This window comes from Muntiacus reevesi, chromosome 4 (genome assembly GCF_963930625.1).
Source record: "Muntiacus reevesi chromosome 4, mMunRee1.1, whole genome shotgun sequence".
In the NCBI taxonomy this organism is placed as follows: Eukaryota; Metazoa; Chordata; class Mammalia; order Artiodactyla; family Cervidae; genus Muntiacus; species Muntiacus reevesi.
Window position 1 is genome coordinate 129487949 of NC_089252.1, and position 24205 is coordinate 129512153.

General features: G+C 37.2%; 1 protein-coding gene across 3 annotated transcripts in view; it reads left to right on the forward strand.

Annotated features, from left to right (window-relative positions):
• METTL25 (methyltransferase like 25) overlaps positions 1-24205 on the forward strand; it is a 128561-nt gene that overhangs the window by 70202 nt on the left and 34154 nt on the right. For 2 of the 3 annotated variants that reach the window (XM_065934161.1, XM_065934160.1), the window contains exons 8-9: positions 1890-1963; positions 17554-17647. In XM_065934161.1, the coding sequence (XP_065790233.1) occupies positions 1890-1963; positions 17554-17647 (168 nt within the window). The remainder of the gene's footprint in view (positions 1-1889; positions 1964-17553; positions 17648-24205) is intronic. The other variant, XR_010663043.1, reaches the window with a different exon arrangement.

The following is a 24205-nucleotide window of genomic DNA, read 5'->3' on the forward strand; positions in this document are numbered from 1 at the left end:
CAAAATGTGGAAGAAGCACAATAGCATCGTGGCTTGGTAGTGGGACATCAGAGCCAGGCTTCCTCGGCTCAAACAACAGCTTCAATATTTTTAGGAGTTTTATATAAAATTTACATAAAATTGAAGTTCCTATCTATTATAACTAATCAAATAAAAATTAATTTTGTAAGCCATTTATAATTCTAATATTTCACTTCATTAAATACTTCCCAGAATGCCTTGAATTGCAGTAGAACAATATGAGTAGGTATTAATATATGAAAAGGGATTTCAACATTTCTGTGAGAGAACTGAAAGGATTTGGAGGAAATGGGGGATAGATAATAGAGATTGTAGGTACTACGAAAAAGAATTACTCAAGATCAAAAAATATCAAATAGAAAATATATCCAGGGATGGGAAATTCTTAATAAAATTTTTGGAAAACTCTTCAGAAAAGGAAAGTTTATAAATCAGAGATTTTGTCTTAAGTCAAGGAGTTGTATTTGGAAAGAAATTTTGTATAAGGAGTGTGCCTTTTGAAGGTTATAAATTTTAGTGTGGGCACTCAGTATACATATGTCTGCTTTTCAGTCAGTCATTTAGGAGCTGGATTGGAAACTGCGGTATTACTAATACCATTTCCTACTGGAATCACCCTTCTCACTGGTTCCACCATCCAGTGAAGATATAACTTGTGTTCCAAGTACTCTCTCAAGATCCTACAAGTCAGATGTTCTCCCGTGACTTAAGAAGGCAATGCCATCCGGTAAAGACCCAAGAAATAATGGTTGACCCTCAACTGCCACCTTGTGATTTTTTTTTTAGTCTCAGCTCCTGGGGCACACAGTGTGGGAACTTGATGTTAAATGGGGAAGTGGAGCCGTAGAATAGGTTTCCTGCCTGAGCACAGAGGCCAAATGTTTATTTTCTGCTAAACTCCACTGGAATCCAAGTGTGTTCTAGTTGAAAACAAATGATAGTAACAATGTACAGCTTAGGAGGAGAATTGAAAAAGGATAACAAAAGGATAACTCATTAGATGTGCACATTTTATTGAACTCTTTCTTTAAAACAGTTTTTAGTTCTTATCTTATTTGACTACTCAGAGGTATTCAATTATTGTTGACCTCCTACCATGCTTGCTCATTTTTTTTTCCCCAACAGTACCTTGACATGGAAGCAGGGTTATTGTTCCTGATATTTGTGTTGGATTTTCCTGTACTATCAGTATTAAAAGGTCTCAGGATATGGATGGAGTTTGGGCCACTGTTTGTGGTTTCTTAGTGTAAGAGGACCTGTTACATTGCCACAGTGAAGCATTTTTCTTTTGTGTATAGTACTTTATTACCTTCTACCTCTTTGAAACTATTATGCATCACTAAGGCCTTCTTCCAGACCTTTGGACCTTCATGGACACTTCCCACTTCTCTTTCCCTAGGAAATGAACATATTTTGGGGATGTCCTTATGTAGTGTAGTGCCTTTTCTCTCTGTCTCTGCATCCTAGGTTAAATCTCTAATCCACCACTGTGAGGAAAGACCCACCTCTCTGCTCTTTTGCACACATCCTACTTCTCTCTTATACAGTGCTGACGCAGTTGGTTATGAAAGTTTATTCCTACGTTTTTAAATGATAAGCACTCCATTTGGGACATTAGCTCATTTTTCTTTGATTATTCCTTTTCTACTTCATTCACTACTACTTCTTTTATAGTTTCTTCTATTTTCTCAGTGAGAATTAGCCTCCAGGTACATTTTATTTAGAATAGAAAAGTTATAATATTATCTTCTATGTTAACAACAAACTCAGGTTTCTAACATTCACTTATGGTCCTGACTCTCAAGTACTGATTTGATTTCAGTTTTTTACTTGTTTCTTGTGCTCATGTTTATCTGCTTTTTTTTCAGCTGCCTACTGAGTCCCTCTTCTATCGTGCCATACTTCAGGATATTATTAAAGAGTATTATGGCATCACCAAATGGTATGATGATTTCGTTTCAATAATAGTGCCTATCCTGTGTTGTAAGTGAAGTGACTGTTCATTTTCAGGTGAATTTATTCAGGATCACTGTTATTAGTAGAAGCAGCTTTGAATTTGAGCATGAAATAAGAGTTCTACTGATTGCCTTTTGTACTGAAAGGTTGTTATGATGATAAAGTTGTATATGGTTGTATATGTAAAATGCGCTTTAGAGTGTGAGAAGTATTGAATGTTATGTATTAGTAATTCGGTGAATATAGCATGAGCAGGTGTGTGTGTATATGTGTGTAAGTGCTCAGTCATGTGCGACTCTCTGTGACCCCATGGACTAATAGGCCACCAGGCTCCCGCATGTGATTTTTCCAGGCAAGAACACTCGATTGGGTTGCCATTTCCTATTCCAGGGGATCTTCCGCACCCCGGGATTGAATCTGCGTCTCTTGTGTCTACTGCATTGGCAGGCGGATTCTTTAGCACTGCGCCACCTGGGAAGCCCAAATATGAGCAGAGGTTATATCATAAATGTTTCACAACCACTGAAGCTTAAGTAATTAGAAAGATATCAATTTTAAACAGCCATTGTGGCCATTCATGTCTCTACTGGTGAAATAGTAGCCCTGCATATGTTTTGTTTTGCTTCTGTTTTCCCCAGATAATAACTGCCTATACACAAAGGCAAGGGTTAGCAGAGTTTTTCAAAATAGTGGTTTAACAACTGCTATACTCAGGCATATATCTGCAGTCCCTTCGGTTTTCATGAGTTTCTTCCTACTAGTTATAATTTTATGATTCTTATTGCCATTTGGTTATAACGGAATTATTCTTAAAATTAAAATAGGATAGCTTTCAAGTTCTCAAAAACAAAAACAAATCCAAACTCATTAATAGGAATAGAAGCTATTAATATTTTCAGATTAGGTATAATTTCTCTAAGAAAAATAGTCTTTTTTTTAACTAAAAAAATTATGACATGTAAGTATCTACATATGCCATTAAGTTAACTCCCAAATCTGTATCCCACTGTCCATCTCTTTTCCAAATACTAATCTTCAAAATGTCTAGAGATGAATTTCTCATGGTTTCCTGTAAACTAATTCCTTTCTCTTTCTAGAAAACTGATTTCTTTCTCACCCCAAGATGTTAACCTTGTTGGCAAAAGTCACAAAATTGTGCAAATTCATGTTCACTCACGTATTGACTGCCTGCCTTCCTTTAAGCCCTCAAATCTATTCATTAGTGTGTTTGTTGTTCTGTTGTTCTCTTAATGCCTGCTTAAAATCATCTAAACTCTTTCCTAAACCTTTCTTCTGACTTAAAAATTCAAATCTCTCCAACCCTCCACATTCTTGCCTGCCTTGATTACTCAATAGATGTTATTTATTATAAGACTTTTTTTCATTCCAGACCTTTAGTAACCTTTCAGCCACATTTGATCATGCAATAATTGCTTTTGCCAGACTGCCTTCCTCATTATCTTCCTTTAAGCTACATTCCTCTAAATTTCCTCTTCCTACTCTCAACACTCATCTGTCTTCTTTAAGTGTTCTTCTTTCGTAGCCCCTTGGTGTTTCTAGAAATTCTCTAGTGTTTTATACTCAGCTGCTGTCTCTTTATATTTCTTCTTCCTCTTAGCAGTTACTGTAACAAGAGATAACTTACGTCATGTATTCGGCTCATACCTCTTTTCTGAAGTTCAAATCTACATTTCTCAATTTAATCTGAATAGCTTCACTTAAGTACCTTAAAAATACATCAGATTCAGCCATAGCCAAAAAACAAAGTCAGCTTCACCCCAATTCTATTGCTATTTCTTCTGTCCTTTGACTTCTTTTGTCCTTTCTGGGGAATGGCATGGCCATTATCAATCTTTAGGAATCTTAAAATGATATTTGCTTATTTTCTTTTCCCAGTATGAAGCCACACTTTCCAATAAGTTGCCAAGACTTGTACTTATTACATTTTTTAACATAGGGATTGTTTATTGTGTGGCAGGCAGTCTATCAAGTTCTGAATGCATACTATGGATCTAGTATCCACACAGGAGTCCTTCATAATCTAGTCAGGATGGCATATGCAAAAAACAAAGAAAATAAGAGAAACCCACATTCAAGAACAGCAGACTAAGTAATTAGAGCTAACTCTCCGTCTGAGAAAAGCTGAAAATGCTGAGATGTGTACATATACATGTGTGTGGTGAGTGTATACAAATATGTGTGTTTGTGTGTATTTAAATTTTTAATTGGCTGGTGAACATCAGATACTAGCAAGGTAATTAAAAATTATCAGATATTTAGGAGAAGATGGAAACCAAGAGAAATGAGCTCAGCTTTAGGTTTTCATTTTTCCCCAGATGCCACTTCTTAGATACACAAAAGGCAAGCTCCCTGGCAGTCCAGCAGTTAGGACTTTGTGCTTTCATTGCCGGGGCCTGGGTTCAATCCTTGATTCAGTCAGGGATTTAAGATCTCACAAGCTGTCCAGTGTGACCAAATTTAAGAAAATAAATAGAATAAAACAACAATAACAGCAACAACAGAAGAATGATCAATAGCAGCAGTGTTTATAAGAGCAGTTGTCTAAACAGAATGAATAAAATGAACAAAAATGTCATTAATAGGAGAATGGATAAGCTGTAGTAGAATACTATGCCTTGGTGAAAATGTATGAATTACAACTACATGCTTCAATGTGAATGAATGTTGTAAATGTAAACGTTATAGAAAAATTCCTGTAGGATGGATCCATTCTTATAATTTGGAATCAAGCACAGCTGTATAATTACACAGGAGTATAAATATGTGGTGAGCAATCAAGACTAACATAGCAATGATAAGCACAAGCATTATTCAGTGGTGTAGCCTCCTGTGGGAGGGAGGGCAGTTGAGGACGCAGAGTGATGAGGTGGGGAAGGCAAGGGGTATGTAGGAGTTTCTAAACACTGGTAATTTCTGTTTCTCCGGTTTGGTATTGCTTACAGGAGTGCATTTTATTGACATATACACTCTATTTTTTAAAAATCCTTGTTTTTATTCAGTAGCAATAAAATTATAATCTCGTTTCAGACCACACCTCAGGGTTAGTTGAGCTACATATTATATCGCTAGTATCTATTGCAATCACCTCTTTATAGTAATAAGGAAAATTAAGAAAAAGTGGTTAAAAGTTTGTCTTAAGTCATACAGCTTAAAATAACCAGGACTAGGACCAAATTTGTAGTCCACAAATATTTTCACTATCCCATGCTTCTCTTTGGAATATGTTTAATATGAGTTGAGTTACAGGTCTCCTTGTAAATTCTTTGGGATATTTTTAATATGAGTTGAGTTATAGGTCTCCTTGTATTAGCAATGTAACAAGGTTACCCTGATTGGAATCTCTAGCCAGCAAGAGTACTAAAGATAGAAATAAGATCACTTAATAATTTCTTTTGCACTTTGTTTAATTTTCCTTGCTAACGAAAATATATTGTCTTCAAGTGATATCCCACTTCAGAATACTTGAAACATTGTTTGAAAGTCAAGTATAATTGTTTATATAATCTTAGAAGTAAACTTTTTTCATGAACTTAAATTAACAGTGTATCTTTACTCTGTTGATTGTAATTGTGACTTAGCATTTAACATTTATGTTAAAACTCAATAATTTGTATAATTTTTAAGATGTTATAATTAGTCCTTATCTGGAAACTTTCTAAGGGAATAAAATGCCAAAGAAAGCATTTCATGGAATTAAAAATCCTTCAGAACACTTCAAAAGAGGACAGAGAAATAGATGTATATACTTTACAATTCTCTTTCATACTGAGTACCGTAAACAGCTGTATAAGACATACATCATTTCTGATGCCTGTAATTATGAGTCAGTTTAATTTTCATTATGATTTTGCAATAATCAGGTAAATATTTGAAAAGCCAGATCATCAACACTGGCTCACAAAATTAAAGGTAATTATTTAGTCCCTAATGTGTGGCCAAATTAGCAAGTTAGTATCTTTTAAATTGAAGAGTAGTTTGAAGATTTTTGGTACTTCCTTAAGGGATTTCCATTTTCAGCAAAATTTTATAAGTCTTAAGAAATACTTAAAGGTTCCTTGTCTTTCAGTGTATATTAGCATATAAAAGGCACAAGATAAATAATTTCATAAATGTTTTGTGATGATAGAGAAACTGAATTTTGATACTTTCTGCTTATTTTTATTTAGTGTATCTCTACTTTACCTTTTCCTAAAATTTCCTACAGTGATGTTGCTTCTTTGGAAATTGCTACAAGTAAGCCATGTTCTTCATTTTGTGGACAGCATGTGGATGGTGTTGGGTTCACTTGAGTAGAATTTTAATTAGATCTACTGCATTCACTTTTATTAAAAGAAAGAATGCTCACTCCTTTTTAACATGCTAACCATGCCTTATTCTGACAGAGGGCCCCCTGTCAGTCTGTTCTTCAAATCCCATCATTTATCTTTCAGAAACAGTCATGTCACTTTTCTTCAATATGTTTGATAATTCCTCTTCTTCATACTCAGAAACTAAAATATCCTTATTATGGCATTCAGGGCCATTTCTCAGGTGTCACTGATGTCCTTTCCAGCCTAAGTCACCCCTTTCTTCCTTCTCTGCACCCCAAGCAGCTGCTCATGCACACTGTTTGTACACTAGATTATTCATTTCCCATGAATTAATTTTGCACCTGATGTGTGTTCTTGGCGCTCCTCTGCCTACTTGAAATCTTCACCTCCCCATTCCTGTCATCCTTTCCTCCCCTGACCTCTGGCAGGTAAAATCCTAGGGTTTCCTTAAAACCCAGTTTAGAAAGCATCTCTAGTATCTTTCTCTTCTCCCTCTCACTCTCTTCTGCCATAGTACTTAATCTGTTTGATTCATTGCTCTTGTCCAATCTAAATGTACAATTAGTTATTGTGTCTGCTCCTCTGCCACCAGTGAGCCCTGGTGGCCCGTTTTTAGCTTTATTTAATGAAGTCGTATATCATAATGGTTAAGAACACAGAGTCTGAAAATCCTCTTTGGACCCATTTTCCCCTCCAACTACTATCTCATATCTCTTCTTTCCTTTCCTGGGAAAACCCTTGAGAGAGCTGCCAATTTCTTTCCCATTTTTGCTTGAACACCAATCAGACTTTACTTCCATCACTCCATCAAACTCCCCTTTTTAGGGTCACTTGTGACCCCACAGTAGTCATGTACAGATGTTAGAATCAGACCAGGAAGAAGGCTGAGCGCCTAAGAACTGACACTTTCAAACTGTGGTTCTGGAGAAGACTCTCGAGAGTCCTTTGGACTGCAAGGAGACCAAACCAGTCAATCCTAAAGGCAGTCAACCCTTAATACTCTTTGGAAGGACTGATGCTGAAGCTGAAACTCCAGTGCTTTGGCCACCTGATGTGAAGAGCTGACTCATTGGAAAAGAATCTCATGCTGGGAAAAATTGAAGGCAGGAGGAGAATGGGTTGACAGAAGATGAGATGGTTGGATGGCATCGTTGACTCAGTGGGCATGAATTTAGGCAGACTCCGGGAGACAGAGAAGGACAGGGAAGCCTGGCATGCTGCAGTTCATGGGACAGCAAGAGTCGGACCTGACTTAGTGACCGAACAACAACAACAGTGACCCCCTATGGCTAAATCCTGTGGTCAGTTCTCAGTCCTCATCTTACTTAGCCTGCCCTCAGTACTTCACACAGTTTACTACTTTCTATGGAAGCACTTTTTCTCTTACATGCTAGAGAAAGTCCCTGTTAAGATAGTCACTTTTTTCATTTCATTCTTTCGTTTCATTCCTTTTCTCCCCCCCCCACCCAGTTTATTTTGCTGACTCCTCTTCCTCTTTGAGACCTCTCATTGTTAAAGTGCTTTTTTCTATCCCCACTAGCCCAGTGATCTCATAACGTCACATGGCTTTCAATACCGTCTTATGCTGATGAATCTCAAATCTGCAGTCTAATCGTTAATGTTCCTTCAAGCTGTGTCTGACTCTGCGACTCTGTGGACTGTAGCTCACCATATTCCAGTTCTTCTAGTTGTTCTGGTCAGGAATTCCAGAGACAGTTTTGACCCCTCTCTCTCACACTGCCTCGATCTAGTCCAGCAATTTCGTAATCTCTCTAATTAAATATATCTAGAATCCTACCACTTGTTACCATCCTCAGGGCCAGCTCCCTGGCCTGGGCCACCATCACCTCTCATTTAGATGGTTATAATAACCTCCTAGTGCCCGTCCCGCTTCTGATTTTGCCCTATGAGTCTGTTCTCTACACAATAACCAGAGTGATCCTGTTAGTACTTTTAAGTGAGGCCTTCCTCACAATCTTCCCATGGCTTCTTATTCATGTGGAAGTAAAGCTGATTATTTTCACTGTGACCTACAAAGCCTTATATGATGGTGCTATCATTATCTCTCTGATCTCATTTCTACTAGTTTCCCATTTATTTGTGTCTGCACTGCCTTCCTTGCTATTACTTAAAAATAACAGGAACACTCTCTACTCTAAGGCCTTTCCATACAACACATTCTCTGCTTGGAATATCATCACCAGATAGCCTCATGGCTAGCTCACTCTCCTTCAGTTCTTCACTCAAAATTATTCCCTCTGTGACACCCATCATCTCTCCTTCCTAACATTTTATATCCACTTTCTCTCCTCTATCATCAGCTTCTCGTTAGCTCTTATGCTACACATAATATATGGCATGTTTTACTTACTTGTCTCTGATCATTTCCCTATTCAAATGATTTTTGTTTGGCTACTTTCATTCACAAGTTTCATTTCTTCAAATGCCTTTGAAGAAAGATAAATCGGATCCTGATTAGTCTATGACAGTATTCCTCAGGTTGTTGTCTGTAGAGCAGTGATTCTATAAAAATGCTTTGAGAGAAAAGAATTTCTTCATCAAGTAAATGCTTCATGTACTATCATCCTGTTTAAGATTCGAATGCACATTTTTATCTTGAAGACTCTCAGTAGTTTGGTGAGAGACAGCAGGGTGTGATGGGTCACAACAATCACTGGGTAACAACACTGTGATCTTGGGCACATTACCTAATGTCTTTCTGCTTCAGTTTTCCCATCTCTGAATTGGAATGAAAATGGTACCTACCTCAGAGAGATGTTGTGGAAAGTAGCTAGTATATGTAAAGTGCTTAAAATAGCACTGGGAACATAGTGAGTGATTGCTATTATTATTCAAATTAATCTATTGAACTTTGTTGAAACGTGTTTACTGTTCACATATTTTTTTCTCTCAAAACTGTACACACATGTAATTAAAATTTGTAACATTAAGTGTTTTACAGGGCATACTTTAAGAAGCACAGAAAAATCTTGAAAATAATTATTATAACTCATCCTAGAATCTCATGTGTGATTAATATGATTATTTGATTATTTGTCTTTCAATTCCAAAGGAAATGACAGTAGCAAAGTAAGATTGTTTTGATTATTTTGTTTAATATCACATATATTGTTGATAGTTCACTATAGAATCCTGTGGAGTATTTTCTGTTATATACAGTAAGTCTAGTCCTGTTTAAATCCAAAATAGGAGCATAGTGCAACATCCTTTCCTTTCGGTCACTAGTCCTTGCTCTCCTGACACTTTTATGTCATGTCCACCTGATGACAAAATTTCCTCTACCTGTCAAAGCTCTAAATGTTACAAAAAAGATATTTAGGATCAAGTTATTGTTACATGAATACTTATACATGTAGACAGCATAAATTTAAAGTTTTTATTTTTAATTATTCAATATGAACAGTTAAACTTTATTGGAATGCATCTCCTATTTAGACATAGGTGTGGCCTTTATAATGCCTTTAGTAAGGAAATTATTTGTCAACGATTCTCCAGAGGATTTTACACCTCATAGCAATGCAGCATAGTAATATGGGTTAGAGGTATGCCTTTTCTTTGCCAAGTTAGAGCAGAAGGGCCATCTGTGAAAGGAGATGTAGAAAACAGGCATTTTCCCAGACAGATGAGTTTAAGGAAAGTGGGTATAAGGAAGTAGAGGATTTGGAAACTTATTTTTTTTAAATCAGCCCCAACGGTGTACCCCTTTCAAAGTCTTTGCAGATTCCTCACAGCCAGTGAAGACTACTGTTGCAAATCACTGTATTTAACCTTACTGCATTCCATGGTAAGTGGTCAAGCCACTTATGTAAGCAATAAGAAAACCAAAACTTTTATTAATAACAAGTCAAGGTACTTATTTAAAAAATAAAATGCCAATACAGTTATATTATCAAAATTATAGTTTTATAAAGTAATATAACTACTACCTTACCGAACATTTCTGTAACACCTTACTGCTATTGTGCACCATCTCATTTACATCTTTCTGTTGAGCTGTTAAGTAGATGTTACCTCCGTTTCATCTCAGTTTTCTCAGTGAGAAAGTTGAAGTTCTGAGAGCTGATTTGTTTACTGCTGCTGGAATTTAGATCTGTTGTTTCCTTGTCCAAGTGTTTTGTTCCTAGTACAATGCAATTTTAGAGAGTATTCTTGATGAGAATTAGAGTCTTCTTGAAGTCTGTATGAGAAAGAATGCTATTGCCAGAGAGGCCAAAATTTGGATCGTGGCCTCAGTTTTTCTCTTCCTCTGCCGTCTTTGACCTGTTAATCAGACGGTCTGCCTTGTGTTAAACACTCCCCTCTGATCTGAGGCTCCGTCTGAGGCCTTGAAGGTAACCTGAGGAGTTCTCTGTGGACCCGGCCCTCAGGGAGCTCGTTCACAGCAGAGTAACAGAGACAGGTATGCTAAACAGGCAGCTGTGCTTCCCTGCATTATCCGAAGGACTCTAGCGGTACTCTTTCTCAGGAGGATGGTAAGCAGTACCGCAGACTAGTCCAGCAGCCTTATCACAGCAACTGCCACCCATTATGTGACATGGTTCCCATGCTTTCTGGACCAAGTAACCAAGGGCACGTGGTCTAATAAGAAAATGTATATAGGAAAGCCATTCTATACAGTGGAAACATAGGAGTCATGTACAGTAAAATCTACCTGAAAATTCCTTGCATTTCCGACAAAGTACTGTAGGAAAGTACATAGATTGAGTGTTATAACCCAGTATCGTAATTAAATGTGTAAAATGTTTAAGTGTATATTGTTTGCCTGTATACATATAAAATACATACATAAAATGTTTCACAGTATTTTTCATGACATGCCAAGTGTACATACTTGAATTCACATACGTTAAATGCTTCTGGGACTCAACTCGTCATTTGATCATATGACAACCACCCTTGGTAGGTAGTTTTAAGATACAGGATCAGAGAGAGGTTTTGTGTGAGGTGGGGGATTTTGGTGTGCTTGCTTGCTTTTTTCAGACAGAAAAACTTGAACGTTTTCCTGTGATAAGGGTTAAGACTCAGTAAAGAGAAGTCAAAGATACTTAATACGTCAGAGGAGACAGAAAGAGATGGCCTCCAGATCCTTGATCTTAGGCATTTTCTTACAGAAAACAATTATATTAACTAGATTAATTATATATAATTATATATGTGGGCTTCTCTGGTGGCTCTGTTGCTAAAGAATGCACCTGCAATGCAGCAGACCCAGATTTAATCCCTGGTGGGGTAAGTCCCCTGGAGAAGGGCATAGCAATCCACTCCTGTATTCTTGCCTAGAGAATCCCACGGACAGAGGAACCTCGTGGACTACAGTCCATGGGGTCACAAAGAGTTGGACACGACTTAGTGACTAAACCTCCACATAGTAATTATATTAAGTAATTAACAGAGAGAAGGATTTATTTTCACAAGTGTCAGCAAAAATTAAGATTACAGTGATTCTGTGATGTCATAATATGTAATTATAAAAGGCAGACTCCAAACTTTAGTGTTAAATAATGAGAAAAATACAATTGGTACTTACTAAAAATTAAAATTAAAAGTGCGATTGCCCCATATTCCATTTACTTACAATCCTATTCTGCCCTTTTACTTTCTGAGTAGTATTGAGATTTTTCTTGTACCTGCCCTTTTTTACTCTTGTTTCTTAATTATTAGAATTGCAATATTTATCTTTAAAACTATAGACTCTTCTAAAGGCTGATGAGGGAAGTAGTCTTTTTCTTGTAGCTGCAAAGGAGCAGGTTGCACTCTTCATTATAAACTCTCTTTGCAGCTATTATTTTTAAGAACATTGTTTTGTAAGGTACCCAGACTTTAGATATTAGTACCATGTCTGGCAGAAGTAACTTTTTTTACCTCCAAAAGTTCTAAAAGCTTGATTCATTCTACCTAATCTTATGTTGCTTTGGTAATAATATTTAAATTGATGTTCTGTTTTCTATAATATATTCTTATTTCTTAAACCAAAATGGAATTATTGGTACTTTCCTCTCTTCCCATACCCATAAAAGTAATAAAACCATTTTTCAGAATGTTTTTAACAACAGCACTCTATTTTCAAGTACAATCTTACATAGAACTAAATAAATTTAATAAATTTTAGAAAAGAACTTTTTTCTTACACAGTTATCCTTTCATATTTCATGGAAAATTGTAATCCTTAGAGTACCCCTTTGAAGTCCTTAAGGAAAACAGTTTTTAAAAATTGTTTAACCTATTTCTAAATTTTAAGTGCTGGCCTAATTTTAATTTACTATATATTCATCTCTTTTATCAATTTTGCTCTTCACAATTGGAAATTGAGACCTTTTGAAACTCAATTCTTCCTTTAGGAAAGTTCCCCTTGTCAAATGCAGTGGCTGAAGCACTCCCTACACTGTGCTGTATTCTGCTCACCATCTTGCGCTTATCACATTGAATTCTAACATTTCTTCACCTGTCTTCCCTCATAAATTGTGGATGATTCTACCCCTAGAATGCAGCACAGTAACAGGAAAATGACCATTATTCATTGAGTATTTGTCAGATACTGAGCCAGGCACGCTATATAGATTCTGTTGTTGAATCTTCAGCCTTCTACTGCTGAACAAGGACGGACAAGAGAGGCTTTTAAGTAGTAAATAAGTGGTAGAGCAAGGATTCAGACTCATTTCAGTCTCGAGTTCACATGGAATCTGCCTACTTCTGTTTGCCTATAATACAGAGGTAGACATTATTCATCTGGAATTTAGCGATATCAAATGTAAATCTTATTGCAGTGCATGTGGGTGCATGCCAAGTTGCTTCAGTCATGTCTGACCTTTGTGACCCTGTGGGCCGTAGCCCGCCAGGCTCCTCTGTCCATGGGATTCTCCAGGCGAGAATACTGCAGTGGCTTGCTGTGCCCTCCTCCAGGGACTCTTCCTAACCCGGGGATTGAACTGGCGTCTCCCGTGGCTCCTGCATTGCCGGCAGATTGCTTACTGCTGAGCCACCGGGGAAGCCCTTGAAGTGCTCTGCCAGAGCTAATGTTTAATAGTAGCTAATATCCTAGATTCTGAAGCCAGACTTCCTGAATTCAAACTGTGAGCAGTTTACTTAACCTCTCCATTCATTAGTTTCTCCATCTTTAACATGAGGATAATAATGGGACCTACCACACGGAATAGTTCTGATTAAATAAGTAAATGCAGCAAAGGGCTTAAGAGTCTCTGGCATGGACTCCCTGATGGTCCAGTGGTGAAGAATCCGCCTGCCAGTGCAGGAAACATGGGTTCAATCTCTGGTCTGGTAAGATTCCACATGTTGCAAGGCAGCTAAGCCTGCACCCCAATAAGAGAGGAGCTCCCACTTGCCACAACTGGAGAAAGCTTGTGCATGGTAGTGAAGACCCAGCACAGCAAAATAAATAAATAAAGAGTCTCTGGCACATCATAAAATGAAATAAATATTAGCTGTTATTATTTGTTTTGTTTACACTGCATTTTCCTTATATATTTTTCTCAGTAGTTCTCTATATATAAATATATATTTTAAATCACACTTGCTTATTTGTATGGATAAGCCTGCCTTCCTATATGTTGTTTACCTGACTAGCAAATAGATCTATTTACTGTATTAACACATCTCATGTTGTAGTCTAACTAGATGTTTTTGTTTCTGCAAGCTGCAAGAGATACTTATTTAATCCATGTAGTGAGATCCTGCTAGATGTGCGATACTACTAAAAGCACAGAGGAGATAGTCATGAGCAAAACAGGTGGTTACTCTGCTCTCCAGCTGCTCAGAGCAGTGAACTCAAATATATTTTTAAATGTCATGCCTCTATCAATAAACATTTCTGAGTAGACACCCCTAAAATGAATACTTAATTGTTTAATAAGTGATTCTTGTGTCTTTCTGCTGGTCTGTTGTATAGATTTTTAAAATAAACTGGAAAGTTGAAATTAAAACAATAAAAATTTAGTAGAAATTACAGTTCTAATATTCTCTTTTCCCTGGGATATGTTCACCCCTCTTTGGAGTGAACTCTTTGGAGTCCACTAACTCTAAAAGAGTAATCATGTGATGGAAAAGTTCTGTGTCAGGAGCCTGACTTCATCTGGAAGGTCAGAGAAGATTTTCCTAAGAAAGCAACATTTAAAATAGAATCTGAAAAGGATGAGTTTGGGATTCCCTAGGCAAAAAAATAAAGGGCGAAGTGTAACACAAATAGTGTTTTTAGCCAAAAGCATGATGTGTTCAAGAAACTAGAAAGGCTCTCATTGTGGATGGAGAGGCAGTGTCCTAAGTGGTGGAAAGGTTGTCAGAGAGGAACAGATGGTACAAGGCTTACTATATACTGTGACTCAGCTGGTGAAGAAACGGCCTGCAATACGGGACACCTGGGTTCCATCGGGAAAATCCCCTGGAGAAGGGAAAGGCTACCCACTCCAGTATTCTGGCCTGGAAAATTCCATGGATTGTATAGTCCATGGGGTCGCAAAGGGTCGGACACAACTGAGTGACTTTTGCTTTCACTATAAGCATTTAGATCTTAATTCTAACGGTCATGGGGAACTCTGGAGGAATTTAAAGAGAAGTAACATGATGAAATAATCACCTTCCTGGTTCTGTTTGGTTGATATTTTTCTTCCTTACTGTGGAGGTATGGTGGTGGTAGTGGTGACTTAGTCGTTAAGTCATGTCTGACTCTTGTGACCCCATGGACCTTAGCCCACCAGGATACAGAAATCCATGCGATTTCCCAGGCAAGAATACTGGAGTGAGTTGCCACTGCCTTCTTCAGGGGATTTTCCCAGTCCAGGGATTGAACCCGGGTCTCCTGCGTTGTAGGCAGATTATGTACCAACTGAGCCACCCAGGAAGCCCCCTCCCTTACTGGTTACTGCTAAAAACAGGTCTGAAATAGTACAGATCAACAAGGAATTAAGGGGAAAGTCTTACGCAGCAAATTATTGCTTAATACACTAAAAGTAGTCTTGTAATCATGTTGTGAGATTTTGTAACAGTAAAAGGGTAGTGTATTCTGGAAGAAGAAAGTAAGATGAGAGCAAATTAAAATTTTCAGTATTTCTCTTATTTTGAAAGCAATCTGAAATATAAAACCCAGGAAACAAATCAATACCTACACTTGATGAGGACAAATTAAAATTTTAAATGTTTCTCTTATTTTGAAAGCAATCTGGAACATAAAACCCAGGCAACAAATCAGTACCTACACTTACACTATAATACATTCTCTCTTCAGCTTACAATGGTTAACACTTACCTATGAGCATCTTACCCTTGCTCTTTATCATTTGAAATCAAGAGCCCAAGCAATGCTTCCAGTTATGACAAAAACAACATTCATGACAGCAACAAAAACAGCTCACATTGTGGCACAGTTCTGAGGATCTTACTTGTATTCCATAATTTAATGTTCACAGTGATTTTACAAAACAGGTACTGTTAATACCACATTTTTATAAACATGGAAGTGTTTATATGGCTTAGTCAGACTAAGCCATAATCTTGGTACTATGCTCTGCTTTCTCTTTTAAGCGCCTCTATTAGGCAGTAATGGGTCCTGTAAAATAAGAACCAAAATCACTATCTCATGGGAAAGAATTGTTTGCCCTTTTGAATTAAAAATAACCAAAGTTTGAAAACCTGTTTAAGATGAGAAGCAGGAAGTTAATATTGACTTATTTTTCTGGCTACGCAGTTAATCAATTCAATATACTATAATACATACTCATATCTATTATCTGATGTCTGTTATATGTTAATATGTATAAGATCTGAGTATTACACAAAAAGTAACAAATATAATTTCTGCTTCCTGGAACCTATACCTATTCAAATAACTAGTATTTCAAAGCAGTTTTTGAGCAGGGAAGTGGTAAGTAGAAATGCTCTTCTAAGAAAATAGCGTAACAATGTAGACAGGAATGAAGGGACCAACATCAGCTTTATTTAGGAAGTAGCTGTAATAACTAGAGCCCAAGGTAATAATAAGTGTAATTGAAGTGGCCATCTAGAAATAGAGCTGAAGTTATATATTTGAGATATATTTCACTGAAAGAAATGATGGAGCTCCATGTCCAACTAGAACATAGTGATTAATATTTATACTGCCAAGAGTCAGTGACTCTATAAAGAATCTGCCTGCAATACAGGAGAGACGGGTTCAATCCCTGGGTTGGGAAGATTCCCTGGAGGAGGAAATGGCAACCCACTCCAGTATTCTGGCCTGAAAAATCCCATGGACAGAGGAACCTGGCAAGCTATAGTCCATAGGGTCACAAGGAGTTGAATGCGACTTAGCACACACAAATGAGTAAAAGAGCTTTTATTCGTTGTTTTTGAAACTTATAGGTGGTAAGTTTTGTCTTCTCTTGATTTTTACATTATACCTAAATTGCAACCAAAATTGTGAGATGTGATAGTCCACCGTTGCATTATTTGAATTTCCAACCATCTTGTATTTTGCGTTTAAACTATAATGAAAATCTTCAGGGCACAAGAATGAAGTCAGACCCATCTCAGCAGTATATGATGCTTGCTCAATGGCTGGCATTTAGGAAGTCCTCCTTGCATGGCTGTGGATATCACCACGATTAGCAGGTGTTGCCATGAAATGTGCACTGTGATGTTGAGCCAGTAAAGTGAAAATGTGCCTTGTACCACAGTGGAGCCTTTGGAAAGACCTATGGTACCCTTTAAAAGTGAGGCTTTATAAAATATCTGTACTAGGTTTGCAACTTTTTTCTCATAATATTATCTTCTACTGTTGTATGTTGGAGGAATTCTCAAAAGCAGATCCTGAATATTTTTTATAATATGTAAACTTGAGACGAGTGCTCGGGCCTGGTGCACTGGGAGGACCCAGAGTCGTCGGGTGGAGAGGGAGGTGGGAGGGGGGATCGGGATGGGGAATACGTGTAACTCAATGGCTGATTCGTGTCAATGTATGACAAAACCCACTGAAATGTTGTGAAGTAATTGGCCTCCAACTAATAAAATAAAATTAAAAAAAAAAAAAAGGCACATATGAGAGGATGGGTTGGACATATGCATAAAGTCAAATGAATAAAGAGTTCATTTTATTAATTGCAATAAAAAAAATATTGTTACATTTTTATCACTTATGCCATAAGTACAGAAGGTATTTAAAAATATTTCATGATTGAATTTAAAATCATCTGTAATTTAAATCAGAAAAACTAAAGAGTGATTTGATTTTGTTTTGCAGTGACCGGCATGTTGGTAAAATTTATTCCAAATCCTCTTCCTTTCCGGATTATGTTAGAAAGTCTCTAAAGAAGCTTGGGTTAGATGAGTCCAAGGTCAGTATATTATTGCCCACTGTTTCATAAGAAACACAGGAACTTCTATGGGGTTATGGATTGAGATAATACAAAATTGTTTGCCTTCTACTTTTCTCTCATTTGTGGAAAACATCTAAATTATTGAAACCAAACTTCAGTTATCTTAGTTCCAAATCACCTTTCCCCTCAGTGTGGGTAGTTGCTGTTGTACACCTCTATAGAGTAATTCCCCTTTTAGATTTATTCAGGCAAAATCTGCCAGTTCTCAAATCAAAATAGATATATAAAGCAAGAAAACAGAACAAATGAGAATTGTAAGTAAAGCAGAAGATGATGATTTTAATTTTAAACTGCATGCCTTTAAAGGCTGTGCTATGCTTCGTCACTCAGTCATGTCCAGCTCTTTGTGACCCCATGGACAGTAGCCTGCCAGGTTTCTCTGTCCATGAGGATTCTCCAGGCAAGAACACTAGAGTGGGTTGCCATGTCCTCCTCCAGGCATCCTTCCAACCCAAGGATTGTACCATTTAAAGGGTGTATAACTCATTGAAATTAAAAATCTTAAATTCAAAAAGTCTTTGAATGAGAGAATCCTGGAAAGTTGTAACATCATAGGAGGCCCAAGGTAATAATTAAGAACATATTGTTGAAGACAAAAAGGTAAGCTGATGGACTGGTGATAATAAATACTCTAACACTGAGAAGAAAGTAACATGGTTCAGATGAGTTATTAAATAAATTATTAAGTTGAACCTGGATCACTTTGGTATTTTGAGTTGATTATAAATTGAAATCAAGAATGAAATAGGTGGTTAAGGAATGAAATGGATTTCTTAAAGGAAAAAAATTGTACAGATATAAGTTATATCAAAGCTAAAGGATATTATTATTTTTGGCACCGATTATACATTTACTCTGCAGTTGTTTATTACTTAAAATGATTAGACTGGTACTAGTCCCTTTTGTCATCTATAAAATAGCTATTAAAAAGCATTTATTTCTAGGATTCAAGAAAAATTAAATGAATTAATATACGTAAAACACTGAATACAGTGTTTCTACGTAGCAAGTACTTAACTAAATAATACTAGTTTTTATTCTACTTTTTGTGTATGTACTGCTTATAATAATGCAATTGGTGTGACTTCTATAAGTATTTTTATTGTCACCAAAATGAAGACCCTTCTAGTTTTGCATAAATATGAATAAACACTGTTATCCTAGTTATTTTATTTCTGTTTTTATTTCTGTTTTTTTAAATATATTTTTAACCAAACTAGTCTTTCTTCCACTAGTCTTAATTAGTGCATATATTTATTTCATACTTCAATTCCACTTCTTACAGTAATATTAAAAACATAAACTTAAGCATAATTTTTACAAATATTATTTTACTTAAAAATGCTTTATCCTTTGCCAGAAATCCAGATAGAATGTCACTTATTTTTTCTGATGGCTTTCTCTCCCCAGGTTTGTCTTTAATAATAACCATAGTAAATGTCTCTTAGTATGCTTATTATATTACTGATTAAAATATTATTACTAGATAATATTTACTAAGCTTCCCTTGTGGTTCAAGCAGTAAAGAATCTGCCTGCAATGCAGGAGACCTGGGTTTGATCCCCGGGTCGGGAAGATCCTCTGGAGAAGGCAATGGCCACCCACTCCAGTATTCTTGCCTGGAGAATTCCATGGACAGAGGAGCCTAGCAGGCTTGAGTCCATGGAGTCACAAAGAGTCAGACACGACTGAGTGACTAACACACATTTACTGAGGACTTACTATGTGTTAGTTATTATGCCATAAACATCATCTCATTTACTCTTCACTAAAACTCTTATGAAAGATACTTCTTATTCCCAATGTAATGATCTAGAAAGAGAGCCTCAAAGAAAGGCAAGTCATTTTCTTTTGGTCGAAGGGGCAGAGCTGGAACTTGGACACAGATTCAGCTTCCATCAGAATCTCCACTGTCAGCCACCACTCTGCTGCTGCTGCTGCTGCTAAGTCACTTCAGTCGTGTCTGACTCTGTGCGACCCCATAGGCGGAAGCCCACCAGGCTCCCCCATCCCTGGGATTCTCCAGGCAAGGACACTGGAGCGGGTTGCCATTTCCTTCTCCAATGCATGAAAGTGAAAAGCGAAAGTCAAGTCACTCAGTCGTGTCCCCATGGACTGCAGCCTACCAGGCTCCTCCGTCCATGGGATTTTCCAGGCAAGAGTACTGGAGTGGGGTGCCATTGCCTTCTCTGACCGCTGTGCTAAGAAGTGCAATTAAAAACAAAAGAAAAAAGACTAATGTAGATAAGTATCACCATAAAAAGATCAGTCTTAAATGACTGTCTTTCTTAGTTAGTAAAAGGTAATAATAGGACTTGCTGATTTTTCTCTTAAAACTGTTTAAACTCATTTACAGACAAATGTGTTGAATAAAATATGTGAGGAAAAGAAAAGGGATAAGAAACCCAGGCTGGAAGGGGAAGAACATATAGAATATAATAAGGTATTTAAAAGGTAGTGGGGTGATAGGAAGCAAATAAATGAGTATGTGTTTTGAGGATTTTTTTGTTTTAATTGTGAAGGGAGCGAAATTAAGAGAATTGTGTCTATCAGGCCAGAGTAGTTGGAAATAGGGTAACTTATTAAAGCTGAACTTACATTTGTGATCTATACAAAATCCTATTGTTTTTCTCTCACATCATAAAGTATCAGTGCTAAAATGAAAGTCTTGACCACATGCGTGATAAAGAGAGATTGATGAATTGTTTTATTTTTAAAATGACATTAATTTTCATGTGAGATTCTAATTCTAAAAATTATCAAAGTCACTTAAATTTTAAATGTTAGATATATCAAATTATTTAGAAGATCTTTAACCAAATTTTTAATCATTTATTAACAAATTTTACATATAATTGCAAATGTGGTGATTGCTGTTGATGTGTCTCTGATCTCTCAAAGCACATGTCTTCATAGTCAAAATTGTATAATTAGATAAAGTGCCTAGAAAATTTCCTAGCATGCTCTGATACTTTCTTAGTCACAAGAAACCATGTAAACCTGTGGAAAGACAAAGAATATTCCCAGACAAAAACATGGTTCCAAAGGAGACGAGAACAGCATGTGTGGGATATGTAAGTGGCCCATATATTGCAGTAGATATTAATCCGTGAGTCCTGTAGTCAGTTGTGACACTCAGCGCTGGACGTCTTCTCTGAAAGCAGGATTTCTCAGACTCGCCACATTCGGGTAACTCTCTGTTGTGAGAGCTAGCTTGTATGTTGTAGGATGTTTTACATCCTTGGCCTCTACCCACTAGGTGTCAGCAATAGCACCCTAATGGTAGCAATCAAAAATAATTTTTAAAAAAAAATCTCCAGACATCAGCACAAATATCTTGAGGGGCAGAATCACCCTTGGTTGAGATCTGCTGTCTTCAAGCATTTGTCATTTTAATGATTCCATTAACATTCTCATTGTAAACCCCCTATTATCTTAAAATGCCACTTTATACAAAGAAACATAGAGTGTGGAAGAGGGGAAAAGCAATGATTCTGTTTTTATCTTTCGAAGACTTTTTATCAAAATGATCTCCTCCTTGATCTTTAATTTTATATAGCTTTAACCGCTTAATGGTGATATTGTTTCAATCCTGTATAAGATGTAGTTCTGTTTAAGAAGAATATTTTGATTTCACCGTAAAGCCAAGCCTACAATAAATGGTGTGGAGCATGAGCTACTTCACATCAGCAAGAATCCTGTTTATAATAGATGGGCTTCTTAGAATGAAATTTATAGTAAAATTCTTTATAATTTAGTAAAGCACAATTATTTCTTTGTAAATTATTTTTATAGAACTTTATAAAAGCCTAAAATAACAAAATCCTAGTGATTAACTTTACCTTGACCTTAAAAAAAGTTTGGTATTTTCAAATTTTGTGTTCTGTCCCAAACTTTAGTATCTCTCCACATTTTAGCAAACCTCCAAAACTGTCTTTAAGGTTTCATATTATCTTCATGGTCCACAGCATTTTTTTTTTCTTGTTTTGTATTGCTTTTCTCTCTTTCTGCTTCCACATACATGTAATGCACACACACACGTGCATGAGAGCACACACACATCCGTAAATTTTTAAAGTATCCGATTTTAAAAGCAACGAAACTGCTGTTTGCTAGGGAAAGAATGAGCTGGATCATTTGTCCATAAGAAAAGAAAATAAAAGGAACTTATGTTCTAGAGCTTTTGTGTATGTGTTAAGAAAATGGCAACCCACTCCAGTATTCTCGCCTGGGAAATCCCATGGACAGAGGAGCCTGGCGGGCTACAATCCCATGGGGTCACAAGAGTCAGACACGACTGAGCGACTGCACTTTCTTTCACTTTCACTTTCTGTGTACAAGTAGAAAGGCAAAAGTCAAAGTCACTGAGTCCTGTCCACCTCTTTGCAGTCCCATGGACTGTAGCCCACCAGGGTCCTCTGTCTATTGAATTCTCCAGGCAAGAACACTGAAGTGGGTTGCCATTTCCTTCTCCAAGGGTTCTTCCCAACCTGGGGATCGAACCCAGGTCTCCTGCATTGCAGGCAGACTCTTTACTGTCTGAGCCACCAAGGAAGCCCATATACATATAATGAATATTCAAATAATGTTACTCTCAGATATTGAGAATGAAATAGACAATAAAAGTGGTGATTTAATGGAGTCGATGGGTGCTCTTGAATGGACTAAGTTGAAAATCACTAAACGTTTAGAACCTTAGTGGAAGTTGGCAGAGGATAATTCAGAAAATTGTCCTTAAATATTTCTCCAGAACAGGAGGGCAAAAGCAAAACTTTTGAGACTACAATCATTTAGTTATTCATCAGCAAATATTTACTTTGAAGAATCTCCAATGTGCCAAGAACCATGGAAACTGTAGAGCTACAAAGATAATTAAGACCTGACCTATGAGAAAAGAAAACAAGTAATTATAGCATGAACTTACAGTAATAGATAGATATATAAAGTATGTATGCCTGGGGTGACTCATACTGTCTGTGGAGATTTTACTGAGGACATTGATGCATTAGCTTTGTCTTGAAGGATGTGTAAGAATGCATTAAGCAAACAAGATGGGCAGGTAGTGAGCAAGGAACTCATTTCAGATGTGTGTGGTGGGGAGCATAGCTTGTGCAAAACCACAGAGATATAAGAAACATGATTCTGGACTCAGCACAGTTGAAGCATTAAGCAAGTGGAGGAGGCAGTGGTGAGAGATGAGGCCAAAGGACCAGGTGATGTGGAGAGACCAAATAAACTTAGCTGTGGACATTAGATCAGAGATGAATCAGTAGTAATCATAATGACTAAGTAGTTTAACTACAAGTGGGAAGACAACCACAGGTACAAGATGCTCATAAACTTTCATGTAGCGATATTCAGTGGTCCCTCGGTATCCTTGGGGAATTGGTTCCAGAACCCCCCACAGATAACAAAATACCAAGGGTGCTCAAGTCCCTTATATAAAATGGTGGGGTATCTGTGGGTTCTACATCTATGGATACTGAGGACTGACTACTTATAAATGATCTACAGTAAATGAAGTCCTCTGACCCTAAAGAAACAGTGAATTTCTGATACAATTTAAATATATAGGTAGCCTGTCATCTTTGGTGATGACATGTTCATTATTCCCATAAATATTTCCTGCTGCTTTTTGCAACCACTATAATAACACAGGGCTTCTCTGCTGGCTCAGACAGTAAAGAATCTGCCTACAATGCAGGAGGCCTGGGTTCTGTCCCTGGGTCTGGAAGATCCCCTGGAGAAGGGAATGACGACCCACTCTAGTATTCTTTCCTGGAGGATTCCATCGGCAGAGGAGCCTGGCAGGCTACAGTCCTTGGGGTCAAAAAGAGTCAGACACAGTGAGCGTCTGAGCACGCACACATAACAACACAGGGATACCTCAGATTGTGGGCTGTGTTCCAGAGCACTGCAATAGAGTGAGTATTTCAGTAAACCACGTCACATGAAGCGTTTGGTTTCCAAGTGCATAGAGAATTTACGTTTACACCATACTGTAGGCTGTTATGTATGCAATAGCATTGTGTTTAAAAAGCAACGTACATGCCTTACTCAAAAATATTTTATTGCTGAAAACTACTAATCATCATCTGAGGCTTCAGCCAGTCATAATCTTTCTCCTGGTGGAGTCTTGTCTCAGAGTTGATGGCTGCTGACTGATGGCGGTGATGGTTGCTGAAGGTTGGGGTGGCTGTGGCAGTTTCTTAAAATGAGACAACAGTAAAGTTGGCTGACTCTTCCTTTCATGAACGATTTCTCTAAGCATGCAGTGCTTTTTGCTAGCATTTTACCCACAGAACAGCTTTCAAAATTGGAGTCAAATGTCTCAAATTTTGCTTTATCAACTAAATTTGTGTAATATTATAAATCCTTTGTGGTCATTTCAACAATCATCACAGCATCTTCACCAGGAGTAAATCCCATCTCAGGAAAGCACTTCTTTGCTCATGCATAAGAAACAACTCCTCATTTGTGAAAGCTTTATCATAAGGGTACAGCGATTCAGTCACA